The 14,278-nt window shown below is 42.4% G+C and overlaps 1 protein-coding gene across 1 annotated transcript in view; it reads left to right on the top strand.

The window, feature by feature from the left end:
• Positions 1–14,278, top strand: part of RYR3 (ryanodine receptor 3) — a 397,078-nt gene that overhangs the window by 321,099 nt on the left and 61,701 nt on the right. Inside the window, exons 90-94 of the mRNA XM_044436195.1 lie at positions 2,928–4,249; positions 5,545–5,603; positions 7,834–8,005; positions 8,258–8,344; positions 9,509–9,706. Coding sequence (XP_044292130.1) covers positions 2,928–4,249; positions 5,545–5,603; positions 7,834–8,005; positions 8,258–8,344; positions 9,509–9,706 — 1,838 coding nt within the window. The remainder of the gene's footprint in view (positions 1–2,927; positions 4,250–5,544; positions 5,604–7,833; positions 8,006–8,257; positions 8,345–9,508; positions 9,707–14,278) is intronic.

Below are 14,278 nucleotides of genomic sequence, written 5' to 3'. Positions count from 1 at the left end.
AGGAATCAGTGAACTAAAATGGACAGGAATGGGTGAATTTAATTCAGATGACCATCAGGTATACTTCTGTGGGCAAGAATCCCTCAGAAGAAATGAAGTAGCCTTCATAGTCAATAAAAGAGTAGGAAAAGCAGCACTGGGATACAGTCTTCAAAATGACCGAATGATCTCAGTTCGAATTCAAGGCAAACCATTCAACATCACAGTAGTCCAAGTCTATGCCCCAACCACTGGTGCTGAAGAGGCTGAAGTTGACCAGTTCTATGAAGGCCTACAACACCTTCTAGAATTAACACCAAAAGATGATGTCCTTATCATCATGGGGAATGCTCAAGTAGGAAGCCAAAAGATAACCAGAGTAACAGGCAAGTTTGGCCTTGGAGTACAAAATGAAGCAGGGCATAGGCTGGTAGAATTTTGTCAAGAGAATACGATGGTCATAACAAACACTCTTTTCCAACAACCCAAGAGACGACTCGACACATGGACATCACCAGATAGTCAACACAGAAATCAGATTGACTATGTGCTCTGCAGCCAAATATGGAGAAGCTCTATACAGTCAGTAAAAACTAGACCAGGAGCTGACTGTGGCTCAGATTATGAGCTTCTCGTTTCAAAATTTAGGCATAAATGGAAGAAAGTAGGGAAAAGCACTAGGCCACTCAGGTATGACCTAAATCATATCCCTGATTGAATATACAGTAGAGGTGACAAATAGATTTAAGGAATTAGATCTGATAGACAGAGTGCCTGAAGAACTATGGACGGAGGTTCACAACATTGTACAAGAGGTAGCAACTAAAACCATCCCAAAGAAAAAGAAATGCAAGAAAGCAAAATGGCTGTCTGAGGAAGCTTTTCAAATAGCTGAGGAAAGAAGGGAAGCAAAAGACAAGGGAGAAAGGGAAAGATACACCCAAATGAATGCAGAATTCCAGAGAATAGCTAGAAGAGATAAGAATGCCTTCTTAAATGAACAGTGCAAAGAAATAGAAGAAAACAATAGAATAGGGAGGACCAGAGATCTCTTCAAGAAAATTGGCGATATGAAGGGAACGTTTCATGCAAAGATGGGCATGATAAAGGACCAAATGGCAGGGACCTAACAGAGGCAGAAGAGATTAAGAAGAGGTGGCAAGATTACACAGAGGAACTATACAAGAAAGAGCTTAACGTCTCTGATAACCATGATGGGGTGGTCACTGACCTCGAGCCAGACATCCTGGAATGTGAAGTCAAAAGGGCCTTAGGAAGTCTGAGCAACAACAAAGCTAGTGGAGGTGACAGTATTCCAGCTGAGCTATTCAAAATCTTAAAAGACGATGCAGTAAAAGTGCTACACTCAATATGCCAGCAAATTTGGAAAACTCAACAGAGGCCACAGGATTGGAAAATATCAGTTTACATTCCCATCCCAAAGAAGGGCAATGCCAAAGAATGTTCAAACTACCGCACCATTGCACTCATTTCACATGCTAGCAAAGTTATGCTCAAAATCCTACAAGCTAGGCTCCAGCAGTATGTGGACCGAGAACTATCAGAAGTACAGGCAGGATTTCAAAGAGGGAGAGGAACTAGAGATCAAATTGCCAACATACACTGCATCATGGGGAAAGCTAGGGAGTTCCAGAAAAACATCTACTTCTGCTTCATTGACTATGCTAAAGACTTTGTGTGGATCACAACAAACTGTGGCAAGTTCTTAAAGAGATGGGAGTACCAGACCATCTGATTTGTCCCTTGAGAAACCTGTATGTGGGTCAAGAAGCAACAGTGAGAACTGGACATGGAACCACTGATTGGTTCAAAATTGAGAAAGGAGTTCGGCAAGACTGTATACTGTCGCCCGGCCTATTTAACTTATATGCAGAGCACATCATGAGAAAGGTGGGCCTAGATGAATCATCAGTTGGAATTAAGATTGCCAGGAGAAATATCAACAACTTCAGATATGCAGATGGTACCACTCTCATGGCAGAAAGTGAAGAGGAACTAAAGAGCCTCTTGATGCAGGTGAAGGAGGAGAGCGCAAAAGTTGGCTTGAAACTCAGCATTAAGAAAACTAAGATGATGGCATCCAGTCCTCTCACTTCCTGGTAAATAGATGTGGAAGAAATGGAGGTAGTGACAGATTTTATTTTCCTGGGCTCCAAGATCACCGCAGATGGTGACTGCAGCCAAGAAATTAAAAGATGCTTGCTCCTTGGGAGGAAAGCTATGGCAAATCTAGACTGCATACTAAAAAGCAGAGACATCACCCTGCCAACAAAAGTGCGTATAGTCAAGGCTATGGTTTTCCCAGTTGCAATATAAGCTGTGAAAGTTGGACCATAAGGAAGGCTGAGCGCCGAAGAACTGAGGCCTTTGAATTGTGGTGCTGGCAGAGACTCCTGCGAGTCCCTTGGACAGCAAGGCGATCAAACCGGTCAGTCCTAGAGGAGATCAACACTGACTGCTCTTTAGAAGGCCAGATCCTGAAGATGAAACTCAAATACTTTGGCCACCTAATGAGAAGGAAGGACTCCCTGGAGAAGAGTCTAATGCTGGGAACAATAGATGGCAAAAGAAGAAGGAGACAGCAGAGAATGAGGTGGCTAGATGGAGTCACTGAAGCAGTTGGTGTGAGCTTGAGTGGACTCCGGGGGATGGTGGACGACAAGAAGGCCTGGAGGAATGTTGTCCATGGGGTCACGATGGGTTGGACACAACTTCGCAACTAACAACAATAACCCCACTACAATTATTCTACAATAGAAGATAATAAGGTAAATATGTTAAATAATAGTTTTAAATGAAAGGTAAATTTAAAAGGCAGTTATAAGCCCAAAGACAAATTCTCATGAGTTCTAAAAATGTATAGAATAATTATATTTCCACTGTATGTGTAAAGAAACTAAATAACAATGTTTAAACTTACAATGTAGGTAATGTTGTAAATGGCACAATTGGGAAACAAATGGTGGACACTCTGGTTGAATCTTCTAGCAATGTTGAAATGATCTTAAAGTTCTTCGACATGTTTCTCAAACTGAAAGATCTAACAAGTTCAGAAGCTTTCAAAGAATATGACCCAGAAGGCAAAGGCATAATCTCAAAGAAGGAATTCCAGAAAGCCATGGAAGGTCAGAAGCAATATACACAATCAGAGATTGAGTTTCTGTTGTCCTGTGCAGAAACTGATGAAAATGATATGTTTAACTATGTTGATTTTGTTGAAAGATTTCATGAGCCTGCCAAAGATATTGGATTTAATGTGGCAGTGCTCTTAACCAATCTTTCAGAGCATATGCCAAACGATTCACGACTTCAGACCTTATTAGATCCAGCAGAAAGTGTCCTTAACTATTTTGAACCTTATCTGGGACGCATTGAGATAATGGGTGGTGCCAAGAAGATTGAAAGGGTTTATTTTGAGATCAGTGAATCCAGTAGGACACAATGGGAAAAGCCACAAGTGAAAGAATCAAAAAGACAGTTTATTTTTGATGTTGTAAATGAAGGTGGAGAACAAGAGAAAATGGAGCTTTTTGTAAACTTCTGTGAGGACACAATTTTTGAAATGCAATTGGCATCTCAGATCTCTGAATCAGACACAGTTGACAGACTTGATGAGGAAGAGGACGAACCTTGCTATGTGAGGGAAGTTGGAGATGATAAGAAAGAAGAACAATCTCTTGAATCATCTTCAGCTTTTGCAATGGCATGTGTTGCTGTGAAGAAAAATTCTGCAACCATCTTAAAAATGATTAAACTGAAAAACTTAAGGAAACAGTACAGAAAACTAAGAAAGATGACCGTAAAAGAATTGGTAAAGGTGTCTTTTTCATTTTTCTGGGTGCTGTTTGTTGGATTTTTCCAAATGTTTATCACTTTAGTTTGGGGTATTTTTCAAATTCTTTGGAGTACAGTGTTTGGGGGTGGTCTAGTGGAAGGAGCCAAAAATATAAGAGTTACCAAAATACTAGGAGACATGCCTGATCCAACACAGTTTGGAATCCATGATGATGTCCTCGAGATAGAGAAAGTTGAAGTTACAGAACATGGCATTACAGCTGAAATTGTGCAGTTTGTAAAAACTGAAAAGGGAGAAAGTGACATCTTGTCAGATATTTTTGGCACTCATACACAGAAAGAAACTGGATCAAAACATGGCCATGATGTTGGCCTAGGGGATATTGCTGATATTATTGGAGCAGAAAGCCCTCCTCTTTTGGAAAGCACAACTCGCAAGAAGAAAAAAGGGCAGGTAAATAAATTTACTGTGTAATTCAGTATTATTGCAATTTTAATTCTACTTTTTTATTGAAAGGGAGAATGCCAAGGGGTTTATGAAAATGTATATTTATGCTTGTGATACATACTGGTTTTAAAGGCCATTCCAAAGACCATGTTAAGCTGTATTTTTAGAAGCCCATTGCATTACAAAGATGCTATGTCTCTTCAGGCCAATAAAAACAAGTCAGTATTTATATTACTTTGGAAATGAAGGCTTGAGCCAAGTTTGTATGGATCCCTGAAATCAGGCAGAGGCAACACTCTAGAACATATGATTGATTCAATACTGCTAGACTCCAGTAGTGAAGCTCCCACTCACTTTCCTTTTCAGTCTCCTGTTACACAGCCTGTAGCATTCTGTGGCATACTTGGAATTTGAGAACAGTATTTTTGAAGGGCTTGGCTGGTAGCTATTGGCAGCAGGGATGGCATCTTCTACCAGCCTGATTACACATGTATTGATCTAAATTCTATTCAAATTTCTTACAAACTTAGTTGTAATGGAAACAGTTCAGGGAGCAGCCAAAGGTAATATTCTCAAAACAGCAAAAGGAGTGGTCTCTGCTTCCATTGTCGCTATTTCTCCTAGTTGGAATTATGGCTGCCAGATGCTATCATATATGATATAATAACTATAACCAGGTTACCACTGAGGCCCTTGTAATTCCAAGGTCTAAAGATTACCAAAGTTAGGGTCTTCTGTGGTGATGGGCTTGAACTTCTCTCCTTATTTGTTTATTAACTTTTATATATTGAATATATCTAGAAAGTATGAACTGGATTTTATTAGCTCTCTCTTTAGTTATAATTGTGCTATTCTCTTACAGTACAATCCTGTGCATGTTTACTCAGAAGTAAATCCCACAAAATTGAAAGGGACTTACTCCCAAGTAAGTGTGCATAAGATTGCCTCTTTAATCAGTGTTCTGTTAGCTTTATTGAACATTGCCATTTTCTAAGCTGAATTTGAAAGTTGCCAGGTGGAAAAGGGTTGTATTCTTTAAATAATTATGTTCTGGCCAAGTAAAAGGCATATCCTTTCCAATGCATTACTGGGGCTCAGTTGGAATGGGGCTCAAATCTTTTCTATGGCTGAAACATGGTCTGGATATATTGCAGTTGGCTGCTAGTTTAGACAATTAAACTAACTGAGTATTATTTCTAATAGATTATATATACTTTCAGTTAATTGTAATATTTGTAATGGCACTTTTTGAATATATATATTTATTCCATGCAATTAAAATCCAATGCGCTTTTTTAAAGATACCTGAAATTGCAAGGGATGATGAATCGGAAACAAGAACAGAATCTGAGAAGGCTGAGTAAGCTACATTTTACTTTATGTTTATGTTCTGGACTACAGTTCTCAGCATTCATAACCATTGGTTGTCCTGGCTGGGGCTGATGGAGTTAAAAGCTTAAACATTTGGAGGGCAGCAGATTGGAGAAGGCTGCCCTAAAGAAATGTTTAATCTCCTTTGAAAAATGGGCTTAAAGTTCAGAAAAAAATGGATCAGTGTCTTCTAGTATATTGAAGTTTTCATTGCCATGATTGCAAGTATTTAATACCAAAGTTCCAAGGCAAGAAGAGGATAAGATTGAATCAGATTGTACCCAAGTTTAATAGCTAATGTTCGCGCGCGTGCGCGCGCTCTCTCTCTCTCTCTCTCTCTCTCTCTCTCTCTCTCTCTCTCTCTCTCTCTCTCTCTGTGTGTGTGTGTGTGTGTGTGTGTGTGTGTGTGTGTGTGTTCTCATTGCTGATCATCTTCAGTGTTTATGGTCTATAAAACTGGCATTTCCACAGGACTGACATTCTTGCTGGCACTTAGAGAAATTTCTATTCTCTTTATAATTTTAGTATTATAGACTCCAGAGTTCTAGAATGTAGAACAAGGGGTGCAGTGTATTGGAACACATCCTCATATGCTACAAAGACCTTTTGAGTCTTTTAGCTTGTTACACAGTGTGGTTCCTTGCAGCCCTCTGAACTTGGAAGGTTACTAAATGCAGGAGCTGCTCTGCAAAAAAGATACAGGTGGCCAAATTCAACTTCCTATGTCTTTTGCCTCTGCTTAATCAAAGGAAAGGCTAAGGCACCTCATGGATTCTTTATAGGACTTTGGTGCCTCATTTCTCCCGTCCCTGTCTCCCAGAATGTCCTCCTAGAAGCTGGTCCAAAGATGGGCTTCTGTCTTTGGAGCCACACAGGCCATGAAGAGAACCGTACCAGCAGTGAAGACAAAAGGATGGCCTTCCAAAGGCAGAATGCCTGCTACAACTTCAGAGGGCTTTTTTGAAGTTGCAGTGGGAACTGTGACTTTTCCTATGGCTAGCCAGCCAATGTATACTAGCTATAGGACTGTGCCCTTGGGGTACAATCTTATGCATGCTCAGAAAGGAAAAAAGTTCTAGAATTCCCAACTTTCTACAGGCAGCATGTCAGACTGGGAAGTGCTCAGAGTTTTATAGGATTTCTTTCTGCCCAACATGCACAAAACTATGCCCTTTCTGAGAGAAAGAACATTGACAGCCATCACCCTGTATTGCTCGTTCCCACACTTCTGACTAAACTAGACACTGAGGATAGGGAACTTTGTCCCTAATGATGTAAAAGAAATTTGCTGAGCCATGCACGGCCTTGAAGGTTGCATTTAAACTCATGAGTAGTCCCTGGAACTTACTTCAGGAAATGAGGAAGAACAAGAATTTAATTCTGGGGGAACAAGAAGTTAAAATTTAACTTGGCATGTCAGTTGTTGTCAGACTGAAACATGCAACCAGAGGTGATGCTCAAGTGAATGGAATCGCTTTCTAAGAAGTGTTATGAAATTGAGCTTGCTGAAGTTATGAACCCCCTAAGTCAGCTCAGTTTTTCACTATATACAGTTGCTCACTATATAGCAGCTCCTTTACACAGAACTTTATTGAAAAGCAGGTTTTGTAGTGGTGATTCTAGGTGAAGTCAACCTGGTAATTGTGTGTTACATTACAGGAGCATTTGATGGAACATGTTGCTTATAGGTTGCTTTATATTGTTCCATTTATCAGTTCTTAACATGCTGTGAGCCACCCAAGTATACATTACTATACCGCACACAGAGCTTCAGTTGCGGGGTAGTATAGAAATGAAATACATAATACAGTAGAAAGCAATGCAAATTTTGTTTCAGTTCATTTTTTACTAAAATTTACCCAACTTACAATTCCAGGAACAGAAGATGGACTCAAAAACAATTTTTGGTTTGTACTCCATGCATTCTTGAGTTTTCAATGCAATATGTGCACTAAATTCATGTATTTGAAAAAGGTGCATAAACATGCTTTGTTCAGTTGGAGAAAAATTAATAAATCTGAACATTGCACAAAAGTGATGTCCAGGGTGGTATTTGTTTCCTTGTTAAGTCACCATAAGTGTGTATGTGAGGTTAGGATTTATTGCATCAGTTTTCACAAGCTATATTTGACCTTTAATTGTTGGAATTAAGCTTTGTTTATTTTTATTGCCTGCAAGACAGATAAGAGCAGTTGAATAATTGATGTAATTTCCTATAGCATGGAAGATGGTGAGAAACAAGATAAAATAAAAGATGATGCATATTCTGAACCTCTGGAAGTTGAAGAACCTAGGAAAAGGAAGCGAAGGCATGGGCAAAAAGTAGAGAAACCAGATGCAGTTATGGCTAACTTTTTTAAAGCATTGGAAATTTACCAGACAAAAATGCTGGTATGTTTACCTTCTTTCTCATTTTTTGCCAGTGATTTTAACAACATGAGACAATTACATTTTTGTATTTTGCAGTAATAATGAGTTCTACTAACGCTTTACATACAGGTCTGTAAGAGGAAAAAAAATTAATGAAACATAATTGATGTTATCATACCTGCAGTTTGAAGCATTTCTTTTTAAAAAATTGCTAGCTTTCCCTTGAATTCTAATTCTTGCATTAGGATCTCAAAATGTTCTTTGCAATTGCAGCACTATTTGGCCAGAAATTTCTACAATTTAAGATTTCTTGCACTTTTTGTGGCCTTCGCTATCAACTTCATTCTCCTCTTCTACAAGGTAATATCTTTGTATTCCTTCTAAATGGATGCTTCAATTTTCAGAGTGGTATTTGTGAACACGAATAGCTAAGCAATTACTAAAGTAAACAACACCAGCTATTTAAAGTGAATACAACCTTTGAAAAATATTAAGTTGAATCCTGACTTGCCGCTCCATGAATGGAGGGTCTCCTCCTATTTGCTGAGGAAACTAGGATCCAGCAGAGATTTCTATTTGAAGACAGAGGGAGGCATTTCTTTTGCCTGCAACCCCAGCACCACTTTTCAAGCTGTTTCAGAATATCCACGAACCAGCTGGTCACTGTGAAAGGTGGCACTGGAAGCCTTAAGAGGAAGAATGGGAGGGAATCACCATGCAGCCCCCTTCCTTGAACACCAGGAGTACTCTGCAAGTCTAGAAGACTTGAGTACAAGTCTGGATCCATCCTTATGAGATTAAATTTCCAAAGGGTGTAAATTGTATATTCAGTTCCAACATTTGTATGTTCATTTCACATAGTTTTTGTTTAATCAGCTCTTAAGCACTATGATGATGATGATGATGATGATGATGATGATGATGAAGTAAATCAGCAGTATTGTCCCCATAATTGATCTCCTAGTAAGTTCATGGAAGAGGCAAAATTTGAATGGTTTCATAGCTCAATCTCTTAGCCATGGCACAACACCAGCACAAGATTGCTGTATTCCACATACCACCTTTGCAAAATAAATCCTTGCATCACGCCAAGAATTACCATCCTGAGATGGTGATGTTAGATTGCCCCCACTGCAATAAATCATCTTTCAATCCTAAGCACATTTTCCTGGTGTGCAATATTCCTGGTGTGCTATGCAATATTTTTCACATGAGTATTCCTACTAGTTGAATGATAATATGTGCATGCAAAGAGGTGCATGCAAAGAGGTGTCCTACAAACATGTGTTTACTTGGACTAAGTATTATCTTGAGGCAAGGAGCAGTACTGACAAAGATGCAAAGGGTACAGGTACTAAAGTTTGAATTGCTTTGTGCAAGAGGACAGGTATATTTATGATAGGATGGTCTATAGGATGAAAAAAATGTGCAAAATTTGTTAAAATGCTTTCATGGGAATAATGTTTAATTTTTGTTTAAAACATCTGTATGCAGAAACTGTGTGTACATTTGGTTCGATTTCAGGTGACAGAAGAGCCATTTGAAGAACTAGAAGAAGATTCTGATTTATGGCATTCTTTGGATGAGGATGAGGACGAAGAGGGAGTTGTATTCTTCGTATTACAAGAGAGTACAGGCTACATGGCACCAACGCTCAGAGCTCTAGCTGTTATTCATACAATCATTTCTTTTGTATGTGTTATTGGATACTACTGTTTGAAGGTTAGGAATTTTTTTTTCAGCCTAAATTGACCAGTAATAAGAGTCAGATTTTTCCATCGCTTGTGTCTCATTGGCTTTATCTGGTCATGGTTTTACTGATTTTCTGGATTGTTTTTATCATCTCATTTTAATTTTATGCACTTAAGTACATTTTTATATTATTGGCTTATTATGCAGGTTTATCTTGCTAGCTATCTTAGCAACTTTGCACAGATAGATGGGATAGAAATTTGACAGATAAATACTGTTCTCAGCTTCATATATTGACTGTCAAAGCTGAGCTCTGGGCAGCAGCATAGCAAAAGTCAGAAGGTGGGAAGCAAGATGAAAGAGCAGTGAGGATCCATGGGCAAGCCAGAAGGCAAAAGTAGAAAACAGGCTAGGAACCATTGACATCAAATGTATTAGTCAATTGGCTATAATACAGGAAATGAAACAAAGAGCTATATTCAAAGTACAATTATAGCTTAGTTTGCCACCGTAAGAGATCTGGTGCTAATACCAGTGTTCAAAAATTAAGCAATTCTTAATGTTATCTTGGCACTAGAGCCACCCAGACAAAAAGCAAGCAGAGCTTCCAGATAATTACAGTAAAAGAGGAGATAGTAATTATTCTTCAGTCCTCCAGTAGAATAACACATGAGAAATAGTCTCAGTCTAACCAGAGTTACAGGCCATAGTGTTAGGTCAGTTCTTAGAAATCCCAGTTGAACCAAGGAAGTATCAAGAGCTCATCCACAGATGCATAATATACTAGAGCTATGATAGACCTTGTTAAGGAAGTCCTTATACCCTTTGGCTGGAGCCAAACCAAATCTGGAAGGTTCTTCCCTGAAAGATTGCAGTTATATGGTTTACCACATGAGCCACTGGTTAGCCATTACTGAAGCTGTTCTCAAAAATACATGATGACTTTATGATGCATTTAATGGACGAATAATTTGAAATCTTGGAGCCAATGCACAACCTAAGCTTGTGTATTATGTATTTATTATTTATTTATTTAGAGCATTTTTATGCCGCCCCCTTCGCAAAAAGCCTCGGGGCGGCTTACAAAACAAATAAATGTACAATTAACCTTAAAAATCTGGGTACATCTCGGCACAACTATAAAAACCAATAAATAAAGATAACAATTAACAGTTAAAATATTTAAATAAAAAGGTCTTGGCCTGGCATCGAAAAACAAATAACGACGGTGCCAGGTGGACCTCTCTGGGAAGCACATTCCATGGGTGGGACGCCACTGCAGAGAAAGCCCTCCTCTGGGAACTCACCCTCCTAATATCTTTCATGGAGGGTTCCCGCAGAAGGACCTCTGCCGCGGATCTCAAGGGGCAGGGGGGCATATGTGGACACTCAGCCCCCGTCAGCAACCTGGCAGCTGTGTTTTGCACCAATTGAAGTATCCGGACTGTTTTCAAGGGCAGCCCCATGTAGAGCGCGTTACAGAAGTCTAATTGGGAAGTTACCAATGCATGTGTCACTGTCTCCAGGCAATCATTCTCCAGGTAGGGATGCAGCTGATGGATCAGCCAAAGCTGAAGGAAAGTGCTCCTCACCTCCGCCGTCACCTGAGCTTCTAATGATAGCTCTGGGTCGAGGAGCACTCCCAAGCTGTGAACCCTGTCCCTAAGAGGGAATGCAACCCCTTTCAGGACAAGGTCCAGGTCCCCTATTCCAAAGCCCGAACCACCTACCAACAGGACCTCCATCTTGTCTGGATTGAGCTTCAGTTTATTGGCCCTCATCCAGCCCATTACCTCGGCCAGGGACCGGTTCAGTACAGCCACTGCCTCACCTGGATTAGTTGAAAACGAGAGGTAGAGCTGGGTATCATCAGTGTACTGATGATTCCGCAGCCCTTACCTCCTAATGACCTCTCCCAGCGGTTTCATGTAGATGTTGAATAGCAAGGGGGACAAAATGGACCCCTGCAGAACTCCATGGCATAACTGCCATGGCACAGAGCCACAGTCCCCCAGCACCACCTTCTGGAATCAGCCATTGAGATAGGAGCAGAACCACTGCAAAGCAGTGCCTCCAACTCCCAATCCCGCTAGCCTATTCAGAAGGATACCATGGTCGATAGTATCGAAAGCCACTGAGAGGTCCAGGAGAACCAACAGGGACACACTCCCCTTGTCTCCCTCCCTGCACAGGTCATCATGCAGGGCGACCAAGACAGATTCAGTACCATACCCAGGTCTGAAGCCAGACTGAAATGGGTCCAGATAATCAGTCTCATCCAAGAGTGCTTGGAGTTGTCCCACCACCACCCGCTCTAACACCTTGCCCAAAAACGGGATGTTGGCCACCGGTCTATAATTGGCGGCCATCTCTGGACCCAGGGATGCCTTCTTTTGGACTGGCCGGACTACCGCCTCCTTTAAAGGGGCAGGTACCTGGCCGTCCCTTAGAGAGGCGTTGACAACCTCCAGGATCCAGCTCCCTATCCTGTCCTTGGCTTTGTTAAGTAGCCAAGATGGGCAACGGTCAAGTAAGCAGGTGGTGGGATGTACTTGTCCAAGCACCTTGTCCACGTCAACAGGCCGCAACAACTGAAACTCATCCATCAATTTTGGACCAGACGGCAACATTGGCACCTCCTCGGATGATTCTGAGTCACTAGTGGAGTCCAGCTCATGACGAATCTGAGCGATTTTCTCCTTGAAATGCTTGGTAAACTCGTCACAGCGGGCCGTCAAGGGTGGTATGGGATCTTTCTTGGGGCCCAGATGAACCAGCCCCTGTACCACCCAAAAGAGCTCCACCAGACGCCCCTGTACCAGCCCACAATGGAAGCGGAGAAGAATTTCTTTTTCGCCGCCCTCACCGCCACAGCATAGGCCTGATAATGGGCTCTTAAGTGTGTTCAGTCAGATTTATCCTGTGATTTCCTCCACCTACGCTCTAGATGTCTCCCAACCCGCTTCATCGCCCATAGTTCAAGAGTATACCAGGAGGATGAACGGGCTCTGCCAGGTGGGAGAGGATGCTTAGGAGCGATCGTGTCAATAGCCCTGGTCATTTCCCCATTCCACAGTTCGACCAAGGCATCGACAGGAGCACCAGCCTTATCAACCAGGAATTCCCCCAGAGCCTTCAGGAATCCATCCAGATTCATCCAGCTCCAGGGGTGGACCAACACAATCGGGTCTGCATCCTTACAGAGGGAAAGGCCACTCTCGAGCTGAAACCTCACAAGGAAGTGATCTGACCATGACAGGGGTGTCAGACACAAATTCCTCACCCTCAGATCCCCCTCTTCCTGCCCCGTTGAGAAAACCATGCCCAGAGTGTGTCCACATTCATGGGTTGGGCCAGTGACATGTTGAGACAGCCCCATGGTCGTCATGGATGCCATGAAGTCCTGAGCCGCCCCGGTCAGAACCGTCTCAGCATGGAGATTGAAGTCCCCCAGGACCAACATCCTGGGAGTCTTCAACATCAAATCCGAGACAATCTCCATCAGCTCAGGCAGGGAGTCCATTGGGCAGAAGGGTGCACGGTACACCAACAGGATCAAGTAGAGGCACTCTAGACCCAGCCTCGAGAGAACAGGAAGCCCCATGAAGGAAATAGAGGCTCGGTAAACCAAAGCAACCCCCCTCCCCTCCAGGCGTGGTCAGTACTGGACCAGATACCCGGGCAGGCACAGTTGAGAGAGGGAGACATCCCCTCCCTCTCCCGCCCAGGTCTCTGTAATGCAAGCCAGGTTGGCCCCCTCATCCATGATCAAATCATGGATGAGTGATGATTTATTATGGACCGACCTGGCATTAAGCAACAGCATCAACAGGCTCCGGGGGCGGTTGACAAGCCTACCTGGAACCCTCAGGCTATGGGAATAACCAGAAGGAGGAACAGGTGTCAACCATCTGTCCCTCCTTCTTCTACGCAGACTTGTTAGACCCCCAACACTATAACGTCCATTGCCCATGACCACCCCAATGGTGGTGCCCACGCGCACCCCAGGCAACCCCATAGACAAAGCCGAAGATGCATCCATTAAAATCAAACTAAAACCACATTAAAAACACTTAAAAACACCCCCACAACCCCCCAGCACGAATTACTAATCCCACCAGCTGGCCAACACAGAGTCCCTGGCCAGCCCAGCCCCTTCACGGCCCCAAACGGTCCAAAATGGCGGCGACCGCCCTTTGGCTGTCGCCCTTCGGCCGCTGGCCCCAGCCGCGTCCGGCGAGATAAGCCGTTGGCTTGTCCCTGCTCCCTGCCCCCAATTCGGCATGGCTCTCACCCAGCGCCGGCGGGGCGGGGAAGCAAGGGCGGCCGCACGGAACTCGTCGGCTGGCAAGATGGCATCGGCTGGCAGCAGCGTCGTCGTCGTCAGGCTCGGCGTCCTCTGGCCCCGGTGGTGGGATGAAGAAAGTTCAGGCTTACACTCTCATCCACTGTGAACAGGGACTTATGTGCATAAATGTCAAAGTATGCCCCTCTTTTGCAAGCTCCAAGTTTATACCTACATTTAACTTCTGTTTCACGAAACTTTATTAAGATATGGAGATGGGATGTGTATTCATTACTTAATTTAATTTATTCTAAGTA

The sequence above is a fragment of the Varanus komodoensis genome, unplaced genomic scaffold (genome assembly GCF_004798865.1).
Source record: "Varanus komodoensis strain SLA01 unplaced genomic scaffold, ASM479886v1 scaffold3, whole genome shotgun sequence".
NCBI lineage: Eukaryota > Metazoa > Chordata > Lepidosauria > Squamata > Varanidae > Varanus > Varanus komodoensis.
This window is presented reverse-complemented; position numbering and strand designations above follow the sequence as displayed.